Source organism: Copadichromis virginalis, linkage group LG3 (genome assembly GCF_057382275.1).
Source record: "Copadichromis virginalis isolate Kocher_CV1m ecotype Utaka linkage group LG3, C_Virginalis_male_GT1.1, whole genome shotgun sequence".
Lineage (NCBI taxonomy): Eukaryota > Metazoa > Chordata > Actinopteri > Cichliformes > Cichlidae > Copadichromis > Copadichromis virginalis.
The window spans coordinates 53,067,620-53,083,953 of record NC_140620.1 but is presented as its reverse complement, the minus strand read 5'-3'; the positions used below and the strand labels follow the sequence as shown (position 1 = coordinate 53,083,953).

General features: G+C 38.8%; 2 protein-coding genes across 3 annotated transcripts; both read right to left on the bottom strand.

Moving 5' to 3' along the window:
* Positions 1-8,208: 8,208 nt before the first annotated feature.
* Positions 8,209-9,863, bottom strand: LOC146715250 (uncharacterized). Of its 2 annotated transcripts, XM_085451670.1 has the most exons (5): positions 9,805-9,863; positions 9,019-9,717; positions 8,812-8,937; positions 8,682-8,725; positions 8,209-8,578 (listed from the first exon to the last, which is right to left on the bottom strand). In XM_085451670.1, exons 1-5 carry the CDS (start codon positions 9,860-9,862, stop codon positions 8,465-8,467), a joined length of 1,041 nt encoding a protein of 346 aa, XP_085307796.1. In that variant the 5' UTR covers position 9,863; the 3' UTR covers positions 8,209-8,464. The 2 variants fall into 2 exon arrangements, with proteins under 2 accessions (XP_085307796.1, XP_085307795.1); XM_085451669.1 differs by having other exon boundaries at positions 9,019-9,861.
* Positions 9,864-13,867: 4,004 nt separating this feature from the next.
* LOC146715249 (uncharacterized) lies at positions 13,868-15,904 on the bottom strand. The gene is made up of 5 exons (XM_085452810.1): positions 15,844-15,904; positions 15,049-15,756; positions 14,826-14,951; positions 14,732-14,754; positions 13,868-14,636 (listed from the first exon to the last, which is right to left on the bottom strand). The coding sequence occupies exons 1-5, from the start codon at positions 15,896-15,898 to the stop codon at positions 14,532-14,534; spliced, it is 1,017 nt and encodes a 338-aa protein (XP_085308936.1). The 5' UTR covers positions 15,899-15,904; the 3' UTR covers positions 13,868-14,531.
* Positions 15,905-16,334: the final 430 nt, after the last annotated feature.

Genomic DNA, 16,334 nt, shown 5'->3' with positions numbered 1-16,334 from the left:
ATTTTAATTATATGCAACATTCTCTGACTGGAAGAAATTTGTTTAATATTTAAACCTATTTTCTGCATATTCCAGCACATAACATAAAATAGGTTTTTGTGTTTACACTTTTTCAAATAAATGCAAGTAAAACACAGCAGAAAATAAATAAAATCAAAGATTCAGCGGTCCTGTTGCTCTATTTTCATCGGCGGAGTATATTAGGCGGAGGTTTGCCCTGGTGCAGGTGTGCCGCAGCGGTCAGTGGAAGAATCCGCAAGTTTGTCTGTGAATCTCCCATTCCATGGTAGCGTACTTGCTTGGAAGTTACGGGGTTTTTCGCTGTAAAAAGTTTTCTTCCCTCGCAGTGAACAGCTGACGCTAATGTTTTTGTCACTTTTTACGGAATCAAACTCAGTACTTCCATCATTGTCATGAGACACTCTCACAAGAAAATCACGGTATTAGTAACACAGTAACGCAGCGTGCTTACGGGAAAGTAACGGTAATCCAATTACCTTTTCTAATCCCTTAATATCCTCGTTACTTGAAAAAAGTAATCAGATTACAGTAACATGTTACTGTACTCTGCCCATCTCTTGTCACAATAAGCAATAACATAATTAAAGGTTACATATTAATAATCCTAATCATTAAATCTCAAAACAAGCGGTATGCTTCAATAAGTGCTCATACAGCAAGTGGTACAAACTTCTGATCTAAAAGTTTATGTGTTACATAAAATTAGAATGTATGGGTTAAATGCAGTATAACCACTTCACACCTTCTCATAGAATACGTTACTGTGTTAAGTGTACGCATCTTGTCAGTCTGTGTGTTTCCTGTTTTTATTTTGATAGTCTTTGTCCTCTGTCAGTGGAGTCTGCTTTGCTTCCTGTGTCTCTTTACATCTGATTAGTCCCAGCCATGTTTCCACCTGTTCCCCATCCTCTCATTATCCTGCCTGTGTACAGTAGTTTAGTCCTCAGTCTGTTGTCGCGTCGTACACTCTGCCCGTGCTGTGTTTTCCCCCCTCGTGTTCCAGGAAATATCCTTGCTCTCACTTCGGGTTTGTTTTTCTCAGGTTTCCCTGATTACTCTGTGGTGTATTTCAGTCCTCCGTCATTCATAGCCTGTTCTCACGTCATTAATCTTCATACCCTCTTTTTGTGCTGTGTTTCAAGTCTGTGCTTCCTTGTGCCTAGTTTCCAGTGCCAGTTTAGTTTATGTTTCACACTTGAGGTTTTGGTTTATTTTTTAAGTGTTTATTTCCATGAAGATCATCATCCGGCAATAAAGCTGCACCCTAAGTTCTATCCTTTGTTACCGAGTCCTGTATTTGGGTCCAATCTCCTGCCTGCCACACAACACACCCTGACAACAGCCAAGAAGAAACATATCAGAAGGCAAATCGTGCAGATGTCATTTTACTCAAACTGCTGTGCTATATGAAGAAATCCTTAATACTTTTTTCGCTTTAAAACTAAGACTGACTGGATAACTAGAATTGACACGATATGCTTTTTATGAAAAAAACCTTGATGATGCCCTTCTGATACTGTTAAGCTCAGACAGACAGGCATAATTCTGCTTGGATATTTGAGCGCTCACACATAATACAGTTTATTTACATTGGTTAGTATCCATGCACCTTTTTCTCAAGCCTTTTTCTTATAGTCCTCAAATGTTTGAGGTTGAGGACAAGACCTGTATAAACTATGACCACAACTGTGTGTTTGTGTGTGTGTAAGTCATAGCTAGTGCTGTCAAAATTAATGCGTTAACACAGATTAAGCCGTCATCATGAAAAATGTTAACACTATTAACGCATTTAGAGTGCAGAATGACTCGAAATCCCTCAAATGTTTATGTTAACGCGTTTTGGACAGTTTGTCCAAGTAGAGTTACCTATGCACATGCGCAAATGGGCAGCTGATCTGGTAAATGGTAAATGGCCTGTATTTGTATAGCACTTTGCTAGTCGCTAAGGACCCCAAAGCGCTTTACACATCCAGTCATCCACCCATTCACACACTGGTGATGGCAAGCTACATTGTAGCCACAGCCACCCTGGGGCGCACTGACAGAGGAGAGGCGGCCGGTCACTAATGCCACCGGGCCCCCTGAACACCACCGGTAAGCAACGGGTGAAGGATCTTACCCAAGGATGCAAAGACCGAGACTGTCCAAGCCGGGGCTCGAACCGGCAACCTTCCGATTACAAGGCGAACTCCCAACTCTTGAGCCATGATAGTAGTGGTAGTGACGGGCAGGTGAACCAATCAACTAGATATGGAAGATGATAAATGCACATTGGCCCTCTCGATGGGAAATTTGAGTATTAAAAAAATAACAAGACTGAACGGTCGACCGGTATAAAGTATTACGCACATTGTGTAAGAAGGAATTTTCTTTTCACCAAAGCACTTCCAGCTTAAAATATCCCATTGATGCGAAGCATACTTTAGTCGGGCATGCTGCTAGGACTTTGGCTAAGGCGTCACCCAGCTTGCAACAAACCACTCACGGAGCATTGGGGGCTCAATAAGTACCTCAGACATGTTGACTGACACAATTGCCAAGTGGATTGCGACAAACTGCAGCCATGTTAATTTTGTTGAGAACACGCACTTTACATATCTTTGGTTCCACGTTTCTAGGACTTTTCTAGGATGCTTTCTAGGACTAGAAGTGCCTCCAAGAGTGACAGAGAGAGAGGATAAATGTTTACAGAGTTTTTGTTAATATGAATGTTCAATATGTTCAATAAACATGTTAAGTGCATATATTTCCCTTTTTTCTCAAGTCTGTTTGCTCATGTAAAATGTCATATGATTAATATAGAATAAAAATGAAATGATATTTAATTGTGATTAATCAAAATTAATCCATAGTAACCCAGTGATGAAGCTGTTAAAAAATTGTAATTGTTTGACAGCACTAATATATATTATGCCTATTACCTATTAGTATATACGTTTTTTTAAAAGTTGTATTTCACAGGAGATAACCTGTGTTAAAAGATTAAAGAAAATTATTCAAATTCTCTTTGAATTTAAGCATACATTCTTTGTGTTTATTCTCCATGTACTGCATTATACAATGGCTTGCAAAAGTATTCGCCCCCCTTGAACTTTTTCACGTTTGGAATCATGTATGATTTCTCACATGTACACCACTTTGTGTTGGTCTTTCATGTGGAATTCCAATAAAATTGATTCATGTTTGTGGCTGTAATGTGACAAAATGTGGAAAAGTTCAGAAGTTCCAAATACTTTTGCAAGCCACTGTATTGCATGAATGTCAGTTACAAGCTTAAGTATAAAGTTGAAAAAGTGTAATTGCAGCCAGGCTATTGATCAAGTAATTGCAATTAATTACGATTAATGATAGAAAATTGTGAGATTCATTAGTTATTTTTTTTAATTTATTGTCAGCACTAGTCATAACATAACTTACCTATATTGCCAAAGATAAAACATTTCAGATTTATGCCTGGCAATGTCACTGTGTTGCTGTGTTGAAAGAAAATAAATTTTACTGCCATTAAATCTTTACACAAGATAGTTAGCTAATCATGCGCCCATATAGAAAATGTCACGAGTTTACTCACACCTCCAGTGAAGCCCCCCCACATCTGCCACACTAACAGAAGAAAACAAAAGAATGTTAAGGCGGTTAGCAGGTCTCAGTGAAACAAGACGATGTTTCTCCAACACCATGATGCTACATATGACATATAACAGACAATCAACACAGGACTGCATAAAGTGCAATCTGCAAAAATCGCAAAAAAACCAAAACAAAGACAGTGCAAAACCACGTGATACAGACACAACAGTGCAGTAGAAATGCGCAAAAGACTGAGTATTGTGCAAAAAGTCTTGCTTTGCGGATGCAGCCGGTGCAATAAGTGTCTGTGATGGAAGGTAGAGAGGCTCCAATGAGCTTCTCAGTGTTCTCACTTTCCATTGTAAGGTATTGCGATCAGGAACTGAATTCTTTGAAAGTCTAAAATTTGTATGAATCTGCGTGGACATGCATAGTAACAGCAAGATGACCACTTCACATTTGGCAAACATCAAGTAGTCTTTTTCTGGCAGCTTTTTGTGCATTCAAGGTAAAACACACATTGGAGGCTTGTTCTTAAAAGTTACTGTATATATTGTTAGCTTAGCAGTCCATGCAACAGATAATCCATTTTTTCCAATCCGCACATTTTCCATGCTCCAACAGTAATGATCCTGCCTAGTTTAATAGTGGAACATAAAGGTTCTTGAAAATCTGAGAGAAAAGAGGTAGCAGACCCAGATGGACAATATTAAAACACTTTACAAAAGCTCATTGCTTCCAATTTTAGTCATTGTCATCCCAAAATTGATATAAGAGCTTCTGAGAACAGTGTGGCATAAAAATGTCTTTTTAAAAATAACAGCAGTTCTGCCTCAAAATGAACTGTCTCCAGGACACAGTCCTAACAGATGTGCAACTTCATTCTCACGCTGCCACATCTTAGAGATAAAAATAAAATCCAACTTCTCACGACAGAACAAGTCATTTAAAAGAAAGGACTTGTTAGCAAAAGAGCATTAGTCATTTTAGCAGAGAAGTACAGTGAAGAAGCTGGAGCGAGGTATGGTGGCACAAAAGCAAAGCTCCGTGAATCTGCTTGCTTGCTCAGCCTTTCTGTCGAAGTTTCTGAAGTGAAGTCGGGATCCTGACTTTTAACAACAGAGGTATACTGAGGTCTGCCGCATGCTCTAACCACAGTGGAAAAACAAACTTGTTTTGATGAGTCTGGAAACTACGCATGGCAAATGTGATTGCTATTAGTGAATGGTACTCATATGTCTAATGATGTGAAGAGGCAACCTTTTCATATCAGTGACTTTAGTCTCTGACACAGTTTTGTTCTATCAAATCAAATCAGGAGTTTTTAAGAAGCTGATGGTCTTGTCTGCATGTGGTCTTTAATTTGAAATATTCTCTAAGACTTTCCTGTGTCCTTCTTTCTGCCCTCCTCACCTGTTTTGTGTAGTTTGGCCCCCGACACTATTTTGTGAAGCAGAGATTTTTTTCTGAAACATTTCTAGTTCTGCAGTAGAGCTGGTAGAGCTGCAAACACTTTCTTGAGTAATACAGTTGCACCCAGTTTATTTCAGAAGTTAGTGTTTATTTCTTCTGTCAGTATCAGAAATCCTGAGGTAAATATAAACTGCAAACACACTTGTATGAATTGTTTAAGAGTTTTATTGAAAAGCAGCAATCTAAAGTCATCACATTTAGCTGAAATCTTAAAAAATAAAACTTTAGAAAAGTCATGATAAACTTTAAAAAGTGAAAATATTAGGTTCTGCTCTGTTATAAAGAAACAAAGATGAACCATTTTCAGTTTTACTGCTTGAAGCTGAAGTACACACATTCACTCCAGAAGTCACCAGTCTTGCTCTTGTTCTCCTGGTAACAACAAAGTACAAAGATTGAATTACACATTCGATGGTAAATGCAGCTCAGAGCGCTTTTTATACAACATGCCTCACTTACCCATTCACACAAGCACCTTTTTTCGATGTTCAAGTGTTATAGTTTCTAACATTCACATCTTCATAATCTGTTGTGACTTATGAAACAAAGTTGTTTTTTAACCCAAGAGTTACCTCTTTGTGTTTCATGGAGAAATTTGAAAAGCTTGGATAACATTCTGGGCAGCAGCAGCTGTTTATCTTGATGATCACACACAAAGTGGAAACCAGTGATATAGTCAGAACGGTCATGAATGCAACAGCTCCTTTCAAGACAAAGGAGTCCATGTTATCTGCAGATAAAGGAGGAGAAATAAAATTGCGTTCAGCTGTATGAATTTAGAGTGGGAGTAGATGTTCTTCTTGAATGTACTTACTTTCAAAGTCCAGCTTGGTCCCGTTTCCAAACACTATGTGTCCACATGAGTCAACAGCACAGTAGTAGGTCCCAGCATGAGACAGATTCAGATCCTTCATTGGCAGGTTGTAGACACAGGCGTCTGCTTGTGGGTTAGTTTTCGTCCTACGATGATCATTTTTGCCTCCATAAGTGTAAATCAGTCCTGGACGAGATGCTTCTGTTTCTTTGAACCAGTAAACACTGTGTTCTTCATCACAGGTCCCAGTGTGTACCGTGCAGTTCAAAGTCACAGAGCCTCCTGGCTGGATGGTCACAACACAGTGAAGGACACTTTCCACCCCTCACATGGACTGTTTCCCTCCTTCCATCTGGCAGACGGTTTCGCAGCATCAAAACCGTAACGACCAGACACTACAAGAACTTTCCGCCCCCAAGCACTCAGAGCCCTCAACTCACTACCACCAAAGGACCGAAAAACACAAACAGTTTTACAAACACGTCATAAAACTCACCAAAAGACTCAAAAACAACACAAAATTCCACAAATTTACTACAAACTGGGCGTGGGAACAATATGCTTATCTGCACACCTCAGTCACATAGTTACTGTCGTTGTGTATTGTACATAGATATAGTTAGTAATAGTACCTTTTTAGCTCTTATTTTATTATAGTTTTATATCTCTTGGAGATAATTTGTTTTATATTCTCATAAATGCACCATGCGGGGCTTGGGGTGAAACGGCATTTCGGTACGCTGTATACTGTGTATATTTTTGTACTGATCATAAAGACCTTAAATCTGTCAGGGTTTCTGGGTCTTTGACCCAGTATTCTTAGTTCATGTTCACTGTTTATATTCTGTCTGCTTCACCTCCTGTTTTATCGTGTTAGCCTTGGTCCATGTGCATTATGTTCCGTCCTCTTCCCGTTTATCATTAGGTCATTATGTTCAGCTGTGTACTCACCAGGTTCTAATCTCTCATCACTCAGCCTGTGTATTTATGTCCCTCAGTTCAACCAGTCCAATGTCTTGTCATTGATGTTATTGTGATGTTGTTCTCGCCGCCGTTAGGTTGTCCTCTGTTCAGTTCCGTCAGGTCAGCCGGTCAGTTGTCAGTCAGTCTTTCATTCATCCATTCAGTCAGTCGTCCAGCCGGCCAGCCGTTTCCTACTTCTGTTCTGTTTGTTCACTCCGTTGACAATAAAACACCAATCTTCACCTACCTGTGAGTCCAGCGTTTGGGTCCTCCTTCTTTCGTCCACGACCTCATCCTGACAAAATCTTTAATCCTAAATTAATGACTGAGATTAATGACTGCTTCCTTTGTCCATCCAGTAACCATGGACATGACCAGTGTCCAGCACCAGTCTGCCCAGCTGGTTAATCCCTCTGTTGTCCCTGCTAGAATTTCCAGCAGTGAAATTCTGGGATCCAAACTTCTGAGCTGCTCATCTCGCAGAAGACGAAGGGAACAGCAGAGTGTCTCCGGACGTTTCAGTTTATACTTTGTCAAGTGCCCACCTTTCTACCTTAAATATCCAGTCACTGATCTTCAACAACACTTTATAATTTTCTCTCTTTTAACATGGAAAATTTCATTACATTAGAACATTCAGTCATATATGATTAAGCTTCACATGACGATTTATCCAGTTTAGATTCCATTAGCACATTCACTTTAGCATAATCCTTTTAATCCACATACTTTTTCTCTTTAAAACTGTTTGTCAATCACAATTTGAGACTGAATTAAGCTTGTCTTTAAAATCATTCGTAACTTTTCGCATTATTATATTGCTCAACTTAAACATAAATCAGAGTTAAACCATTGCAACATTGAAAACTATTCTTTTTGTTCAAAAGTATGGGTGATGCTAGGGTTGGCGACACAGTCCTTCTCAGTCCCAGACATGAATGAAAAGTTAAACTGTGGATCATGTCTACACACCTAAAATCTAGAAATTACAGAAATCATTTCCACTACTCAATCTGCATTTCTTTGATAACATATTGAGCAGACATATATTTTTGATTTATCTTTGATTTAAAAAAAGATTATCTACATAGTAGCAGATAGAAAAGCTTTCTTTTAGCACTCCTTTTCATTTTTAACACGTAAGGCTGGGTGTCAAGTTGTTTTACCACCTCAGCTGTGATGGCAGGGGGCGGCCACGGGGACTTCAATCTCTCACCCACTCAGCTGTCCAAAAAATCTGGTTAATCATAGTTAATATGTTTGTATTTATTGTAATTTGTTGTATTTACTTAAAAAAAAATCTTTGACTAATGTTAAAAGACTAACGCTAAAAGAAATGAAATCAGGAAAGTGGCAAATATTTTTTTACGGCACTGTATATAAGCATTTAAATCAAATGCAGAGCTGAGTACAGGATCTACTACATATAAACACTGTGATTTTCAGATTCCAGCACACAGGCTAAAAACTGTTTTGTTTGGAACAAAATCAAACTCATCTTAATATAAAGTTGCAAAACTCATATCAGGAAGTTCACAGACAACAAATGTCTTTAGGTCTTTAAATGCTGAAGCCTGTTAAAAATAACAAAAGCACAAAAACAGATAAGAAACTCATCCAGTTCTACTGCCTCATACTAGAGTAGACACATTCAGCCTTGCTGTTGTTACTCTTTCTTCTTGGTCTGCCAGCTCTCGGATCCCTTAAAGCCGCATAATGGATGTCTCCTTCATTGTGCTGATAATAAAATATAAAATATATACAGTTACATAAAATTACTTAAAAGACTGAAAATAAATTGAGTCAGTTGTTAACATTTGAATGTCAAGACAAAAATTACCTCTGTGTCTGCTGAGGAAAGAGGTGACGTTCTTGGATGAGACTCTAAAAAAAACAACAGATGAAGTTCTCTAACTATGATGCTGGGTTGATTCAGTTTATATTGATAGTAACAATAGCAGTTGCAGTACCTGTGCACGTGGTGCTGTTTCTCTTGTGGGTTACACACAATAAAAAAGCCATTAAAACACTCAGAAGTGTGGTGAATGCCAACGCTCCACTCAAGAAATACACAGAGACACAACAGTTCCCCTCATCTGTGGACAGACACCAGGAAACATTAAAGATCCTTGACTATACTATTATGTACTTTATAATAATATTGCCAAGTTACTCACCCTTAAAGTCCAGCTTGGTCCTGTTTCCAAACAGTATGTGTCCACATGAGGCAATAGCACAGTAGTAGGTCCCAGCATGAGCCGTATTCAGGCTCTTCATTGGCAGGTTGTAGACACAGGTATGTGTCTGTGTGTTGGGTTTCCTCTCACACTCATCATTCCTGCCTCCATGGGTGTAAATGATTCTTGGGAAAGACGCTTCAGAGTCTCTGAACCAGTAAACACTGTGTTCTTCATCACAGGTCCCAGTGTGTACTGTACAGTTCAGAGTCACAGAGCCTCCTGGTTGGATGGTCTCAGATGCTGACTGCTGCACTAAAGTTGGGATGTTCGACCCTGAACCCTTTACATCAACAAAAGTACCCTCTCCAAACTCAAACATGTAGCCATAAGCTCCACAGTAGTAAATAGCAGAGTCTGAAATTTGCACATTTGTTATCTTTAAGTAGATTTTTCTTTCCTCAGTAGCCGCTCTGAATCGTGAATCATTCTTGAATTCATCATGAAGCGTAGCATTGGTGCCGTACTTGTACAAAGTAGAAATGAGCTTCAGTTTGTGTCCCAAGTTCAGCTTGTACCAGAAAAACTTTGCCACATCGTTACCGTTATAAAAACAATTCAAAGTCACACTTTGCCCAGTATTAACTGATATAAAACGTCTTTCTTGATCAACAGACAATTTCAAATCATTTGTGTGAGCTGAAATAAAATGAGAACCAAGTAAGTACACAGGACACAAGAAGGCATGGCAAAAAGGTTCAGACAGTAGTTTAAAGAGAAACTTACCCATTTGCCCCAGAAACAAACATGTGAGATAAAAGGCAAACTGTGTCGATGTCATCATGTTGTGGTGAATGGAAAGAGTCTCAATCCTGTCTTCACTTTTAAGAAACATGGTTTTATTTATATATGTTTATATATAAATATATGTGGTGGCCCATAGAGACAAAGCACGTACAAACTCCAAAACACATTTGTAGCGTTAACTGAACTTCCAAAACAGAGCTACCGAGATCACTTAAATTACACAATTGAAAGCATATGTGTATGGTTTGTGTATTTATACACAAGCACTCATATATATTCAAATAATTAAAAAAATGTTCATTTACCTGTTACTACCACACACCAAATCCGGTCGTTGGTACTTCGTGGCTTGTGTAGCCGCTAGGTAACAAAAGCTCAACACCGTGCCTAGCATCCTGGAGCACTTCTGTTGTGTTTTGTATGTGTTTTGGAGTTTTTACATGCTTCTGAGTTTTTACATTTTGGAGTTTTTATGTGCTTCGGAGTTTGTACATACTATGGAGTTCGTACGTGCTTTGTCTCTAGCGGCCACAGTAAATATACTTTTATCTATTCACTCCACATAAAATGTAATAAATAAATCTGTCATGATGTGGGATGGACTCAAGCGCAGACGAGGCAGCTAAAATACAGTTCCGTTTATTGGTATACAACACCAGGTGCCCTCTCATACAAGTGAGAGGGCAAGGGGGATCCAGGGCACAGGGGAATCTGGAAAAGGAGCTCTTCACACACGAGGGACTCCACGAAACACAGCACATCACCAATCTTGCACACCCAGGGCTCCAAGGGAAACGGAATTCCTGTTCACGGAAAATAAGCGATTAATCTCATCAATCAGCGACGTGAAAAGACAACAAGGAACTAGTACTCCGGAGATTACTACCGAGGTTACTCAATAATCCAGAAACTAGATGTTTCCAGCCACTGCCTTAAGTAGTCGATGAGGTTACGCGATGAGCCACAATATAATTTGTATCTAAATTATATCTATCACTGTAGCTATGTTTATACATGTTCTCCTTGTTTATTGTGTGGGGTAAGTGATGATGGGAATAGTGGGATTCAATAGAATGTTGAGCATGGGGTAGGGATTAATAAGTATGTTATACTTCTTCCTACTTCATTTCAGACCTAATAATTGTCGTTTTATTTTATTTATTTTATTTTTTTTGTTTTATCTGAGCACATACGTGTGTGTATTTACATATATATTTGTATTTGTAAATGCAAGTATGTGTACTTGTGTATATATTGTTTTTTTCTGTATATGTCTGAAATAAAGATACAATACAATCTCAGGTGCGAGGGCCAGGCGCGGGAGCTTGCAATGAGCTCTGCCCCGGTGAGACAGGGCAAGCGTGAGAGAGGCAGATGTAAACAAGAAACATATGTAGCCAACCTGAGTCCGCCGGGCAGACACGGGGAGCATGACAAAATCATATAATACAAAAACCAACTATTCACTAGGGGTGCAACAATACTCGTATCGATATTGAACCGTTCGATACAGTGCTTTTGCATCGAACAATACAACATTTTTAATGTATTTTATCAACTTTCCTTCTGATGATGCTGTCTGTGTTGAGCGCTCAGTGGATCTGCGCTCGACAATGCCGCCTAGGCGGAGTAGTCGAACGCAGATTCACTGAGCGCAGGGCAAGCTTGCAAGACAGAAGTTAAGCTCTCCTTGCAACATGGCAAATTGAACCTCCCCCACCCTCATTCAGATCTGGCGTTTGGAACTTTTTTGGTTTTCATGTGACGTATGACCCTGAAGGTAAGCGCGTCATGGAAAAAAGTAAAACAGTATGTTGGATGTGCCACGCAATGTTCAATTACATGGGTGGGAACTAGTGTGTTAGCGCAGTTAGCTCGTTAACGTGTTGGCCGTCCAGCCCCACGCACGGGGCGATCCGCGGTAGCTCGTTAACGGAGATTTGCCGTGTTGTGGCGTTAACGTCATTTCAGATTAACGCTGACAGCACTAGTGGGAACACAACAAATATGACTGCACATTTACGCCGACATCATCCTAGTGTTAAGACAAGTGGAAGCAGACAAAAACAACAAGCATGCATGCTACAAACTTTACCTGAGTCATTTAGACAGCCGTTAGCACATGATTCTCCTTATGGAGACCTGATATGTTTAATATGCTGCTGAGAATATAGCCCAGAAGAAGCGTATAGTATAGCTTTTATTTTGAAAAGAGACATTTCTCTGTAATAAACTCTCTTTTCCAAAGATGAGTGATCTCTGGATCAGATAGATTTGTTTTTTTATTACTTTGTTTCAGCAACATTAAATTTAAAAACTGTACTTTTGAGTTAAAATATATATTTATAATTTTAATAAATGACAAATTAAAAAGGCATGAACATTTTTTTAGTATCGAAAAAATATCGAACCGTGACACCAAAGTATCGAATCAAACTGAACCGTGAATTTTGTGTATCGTTGCACCCCTACTATTCACATTTCAACTTTTAATTATTTACATTTTCAGCTCTTTCCTTTGAAACAAATTTAAAGTGAAACAACACAAAACACTGCAAACCACAACACAATTAAATATAAATGAAAATATGAAAACAAAAAGAAGATGCACATTCTCTGTCATATAGGCCTGCATGAATAAACTTTCTGAATCCTTTATCATCTGCAACTGAAAATAGTTGTGGATGATTACTATACCTTTCTAATGTGACGTTGTTGTCCCCAGTGTTGCCAACTCCTCAGTAAGGAAAATCGCTATTGGTTGTCCTAAAAGTCGCTAGAAGTCGCTAAATGACGTCATCGCCTAATTTGCATAATTGGTCATGCTAATCTAATTGTAACCTACATTGTTGGAGAGAGAAATAACATCGTGGAAGAGACATAAAGTGAGTATAAAACGTCCTAAATGCATTTAGAGTTTATTTAGAACTACAAATTAAATTTCTTTTAGCAATTATTGTTTTTTTTAATGTCACAATTCCAACCCTGCTCCTTTACAGGGACCGGCAAAAGTGACCCGAAATAGGCACTCTGGTGGAGTTACTTTGTGTGTGTGTTTATAAGTAATTTTAAACCTTGTGATCCACAAAACAGCATAAGAGTAAAAGAAGAACTGACTGCGTTACAGCACCCGCTGCTTGTTGAGAGTAAAAGCGATACACGCTTTCACGTCTTTTTTTAGCGACTCTTTTTAGAAAAAAAGTTGCTAAGGGGTCTGAAAACTCGCTAAATATAGCGACAAAATCGCTAAGTTGGCAACATTGGTTGTCCCTGGCTCTCGTTCTCTCTCTCTCCCTCCCACTCTGTTCCTGTGCTACTGTGAGTGTAACTACTGCCCCTCCCCCCTCTGCCCAGTGCAAAGCACAAGGCTCGTGTGCGGAGTGAAGCGGAAAAAAGTGCGAGAGAGAGGGTGAGAGAAAGAAAAAAAAAAACCCACGAGTCGGCTCACATCATTCAGTTCAAAGACCCAGCTCTAGGGCTGTTTTGTTCGTGACCGACACATCACTACTTGCAAGTTGGAAGTCACACACAGCCAGGGAACTAGAGTGTGGAGTTTTACACATAGTTTTTTGCTATGCATCTGTAACCAGACCTTAACAAAAATAATTTGTAACTTGTGTAAATATTTTTTGCAAACACACACACAAAGAAGACATACAAACAGGATGTATGTAGATGCACAAACATAACACTTTCAGTTTACATGGTTACAAAACTCAGTTCACAACTACGCATTTGATTTACAAGTACAAAATATTTATGACCACAATTTGAGCCCATAGAGCGGCACCCCAAGGCAGATCAGCAAATATACTCCATAAACACTCATGAACCATGGATCCCCAGACTAAATCTGTCCTACAACATCTTTCAATCTGAAGAGCACATGATGACCAAACCCCACCCGTCTCTTTCCTGTTCAGGGTGATGTTGTGATGCACAAAAACAATTTAAATAAACAGGTTGGAAAGCTCGGGCTCATTATAAACATGTCATTATCAGGAGAACTAAAAAGACAGCAGCGGTGTACTCTTTACAGTCCTTTATTTTTATGATATACTGGAACAAGAGGCTTTCATTGACAGCTGATGCAAAGAATTGGAGGTAAAATTTTACTCTCCAGTACTGTTAAAAATATGACTGTTCTTACAGCCTGATATCACAGTTGCTCATTACATTATGGAAAAGTCAAATCATGGATCATCAACTTCATTAAAACATTTAAAGTGTGAAGGCTGATCTTTGTTATCCCGTAATTATTATTTTTATTTCAATTTAATGTTGATGAATGACTACACAGGTATGATGGGTCACATGGAGATAGTTCTTAAAATCTGCAAAACCTCACAAAAAACGATCAAGCTTCAGCTTTTGACACTGAAACAAAGAATGATCCTAACAGCTCTATGTCGTTTGACAGTGTGCCATGCTTAATATTTAAAGTAAGTAGTTGTTTGCCAGTGAATAACATTATTTGTGTTCATTTTTTTCTGTCTATAAAACAGTACCAGAATACCTGGGATGGGTATAAACTGGAAAAGCACTTGCATGTTTGTTTTTAAAAAGCTTCTTCAGTAGATTTATTGGAAAGAACATCTCTATAGTTAGCACGTTTAGGTGAAATCATAAAACCAAAACTATAGATAAAGGAATTCTGTACTTTGTCTCTGTATATCACAGCGTTTTAAAACAAAGATGAAACATTTTCAGCTCTTCTGCTTTACAGTAAAGTAGATGCATTCACTCCAGGTATCATCCCGCTGTCTTCTTGATCTGTTTGTTTTGTTCTCCCCTAAAATGTTCTGGTGATCCTAGTAAAGGGCAACAAGTAAATCACAAATGTGCTTCTTTGAAGGATAAAAATTGCTGAACCAAAACAGAACAGAATCTTCATTTCTTTAGTTACCTCTGAAAAGCTTCCATGAGACTCTGAAAAAAAGAAGAAAATCTTTTTAGCACATGACATTCAATGCATGAATCAACTTTACAACAACACTTACCTGTGAAGTGGATGCTTTTCTTTTTGGTCATTACAAACAATGTGGACATCAAACACAAACTAAGGACACAAGTGAATGCAACAATTCCATTCAGGACATGCACCAAGTAAAGAAATCCCACCTCATCTGCAAATTGAAAGAGAAGAAGAACATGCAGAATCTTCAGCTGTGTTATAGGAATGAGCTGAGAATGGAATTGAATATATTTTTGAATGTGACTCACCTTCTAACTTCAGCTTGGTCCCGTTTCCAAACAGTATGTGTCCACATGAGGCCACAGCACAGTAGTAGGTCCCAGCATGAGTCGTATTCAGGCTCTGCATTGGCAGGTTGTAGACACAGGTGTGTGTCTGTGTGTTGGGTTTCCTATCACACTGATCATTCCTGCCTCCATGGGTGTAAATGATTCTTGGGAGAGAATCTTCAGAGTCTCTGAACCAGTAAACACTGTGTTCTTCATCACAGGTCCCAGTGTGTACTGTACAGTTCAGAGTCACAGAGCCTCCTGGTTGGATGGTCTCAGATACTGACTGCTGCACTAAAGTTGGGATGTTCGACCCTGAACCTTTTACATCAATGACAGTACCTTCTGCAAATGCAAACCTGTACCCATAGCTGCTTGCACAATAGTAAGTAGCGGAGTCTGAAATTTGCAGATCGCTTATCTTTAAGTCAATCTTTCCTTTTTCAAAATTCACAGTGAACCGTGGATCACTCTTCAATTCATCATGAAACATGGCTTGATTGTCCACTGTGTTGACAGTACAAAGAAGCTTTGACTCCTTTCCCAAATGTAACTTATACCAGTAAAGCCTTGCCACATCGTTACCTTCATAGAAACAGCGCAGAGTCACATCGTCCCCAGTATTAGTTGATACAAAATGTCTTTGTTGATGAACAGACAAGGAGAATTTGAGGTCATTTGTGTGAGCTGAAATAAAATGAAAGAACGTAAATGAACATTTGAGACACATGGAAGAACGGTAAACGCTGCATACTGCAGTTTTAAAAAACTCACCTGTTTCCCCCAAGAACAAACACGTCAGATAGAAGACAAACTGCGCAGATGTCATCGTGTTCAGACTCTGGTGCTGAATGAAAAGATTCTTGAACCTGTCTTTGCTTTTCAAAGAAGACTGTGTTTGACTGGCCAACCACAAATGACACAGCATGTCCTATTTAGGGAGCTTGATCACGTGTCGGCTGACACATATATCTTAAGCTCAGTGTCTGGACTGTTAGGAAACAACATAAATGATGGTAAAAGACGGCTATTACATTATAACCTGTTTATTTTGCAGCACACTTTTAGTAAACGTGAAATATAATGTTCATTATTGTCTGTTTTCATAGTAAGAACTTCTTTGGACGAATACAATTGTTTTGTACTTTTGCCTCTGAATTTTAAATTAATCCTTTAAGACGTACCATAGAACCAAGTCCACGAGAGCTTATATTGTATTTTTTACATGCTGTAGTGCCATTTTTGGGAGTATTTCAAGTTGCTAT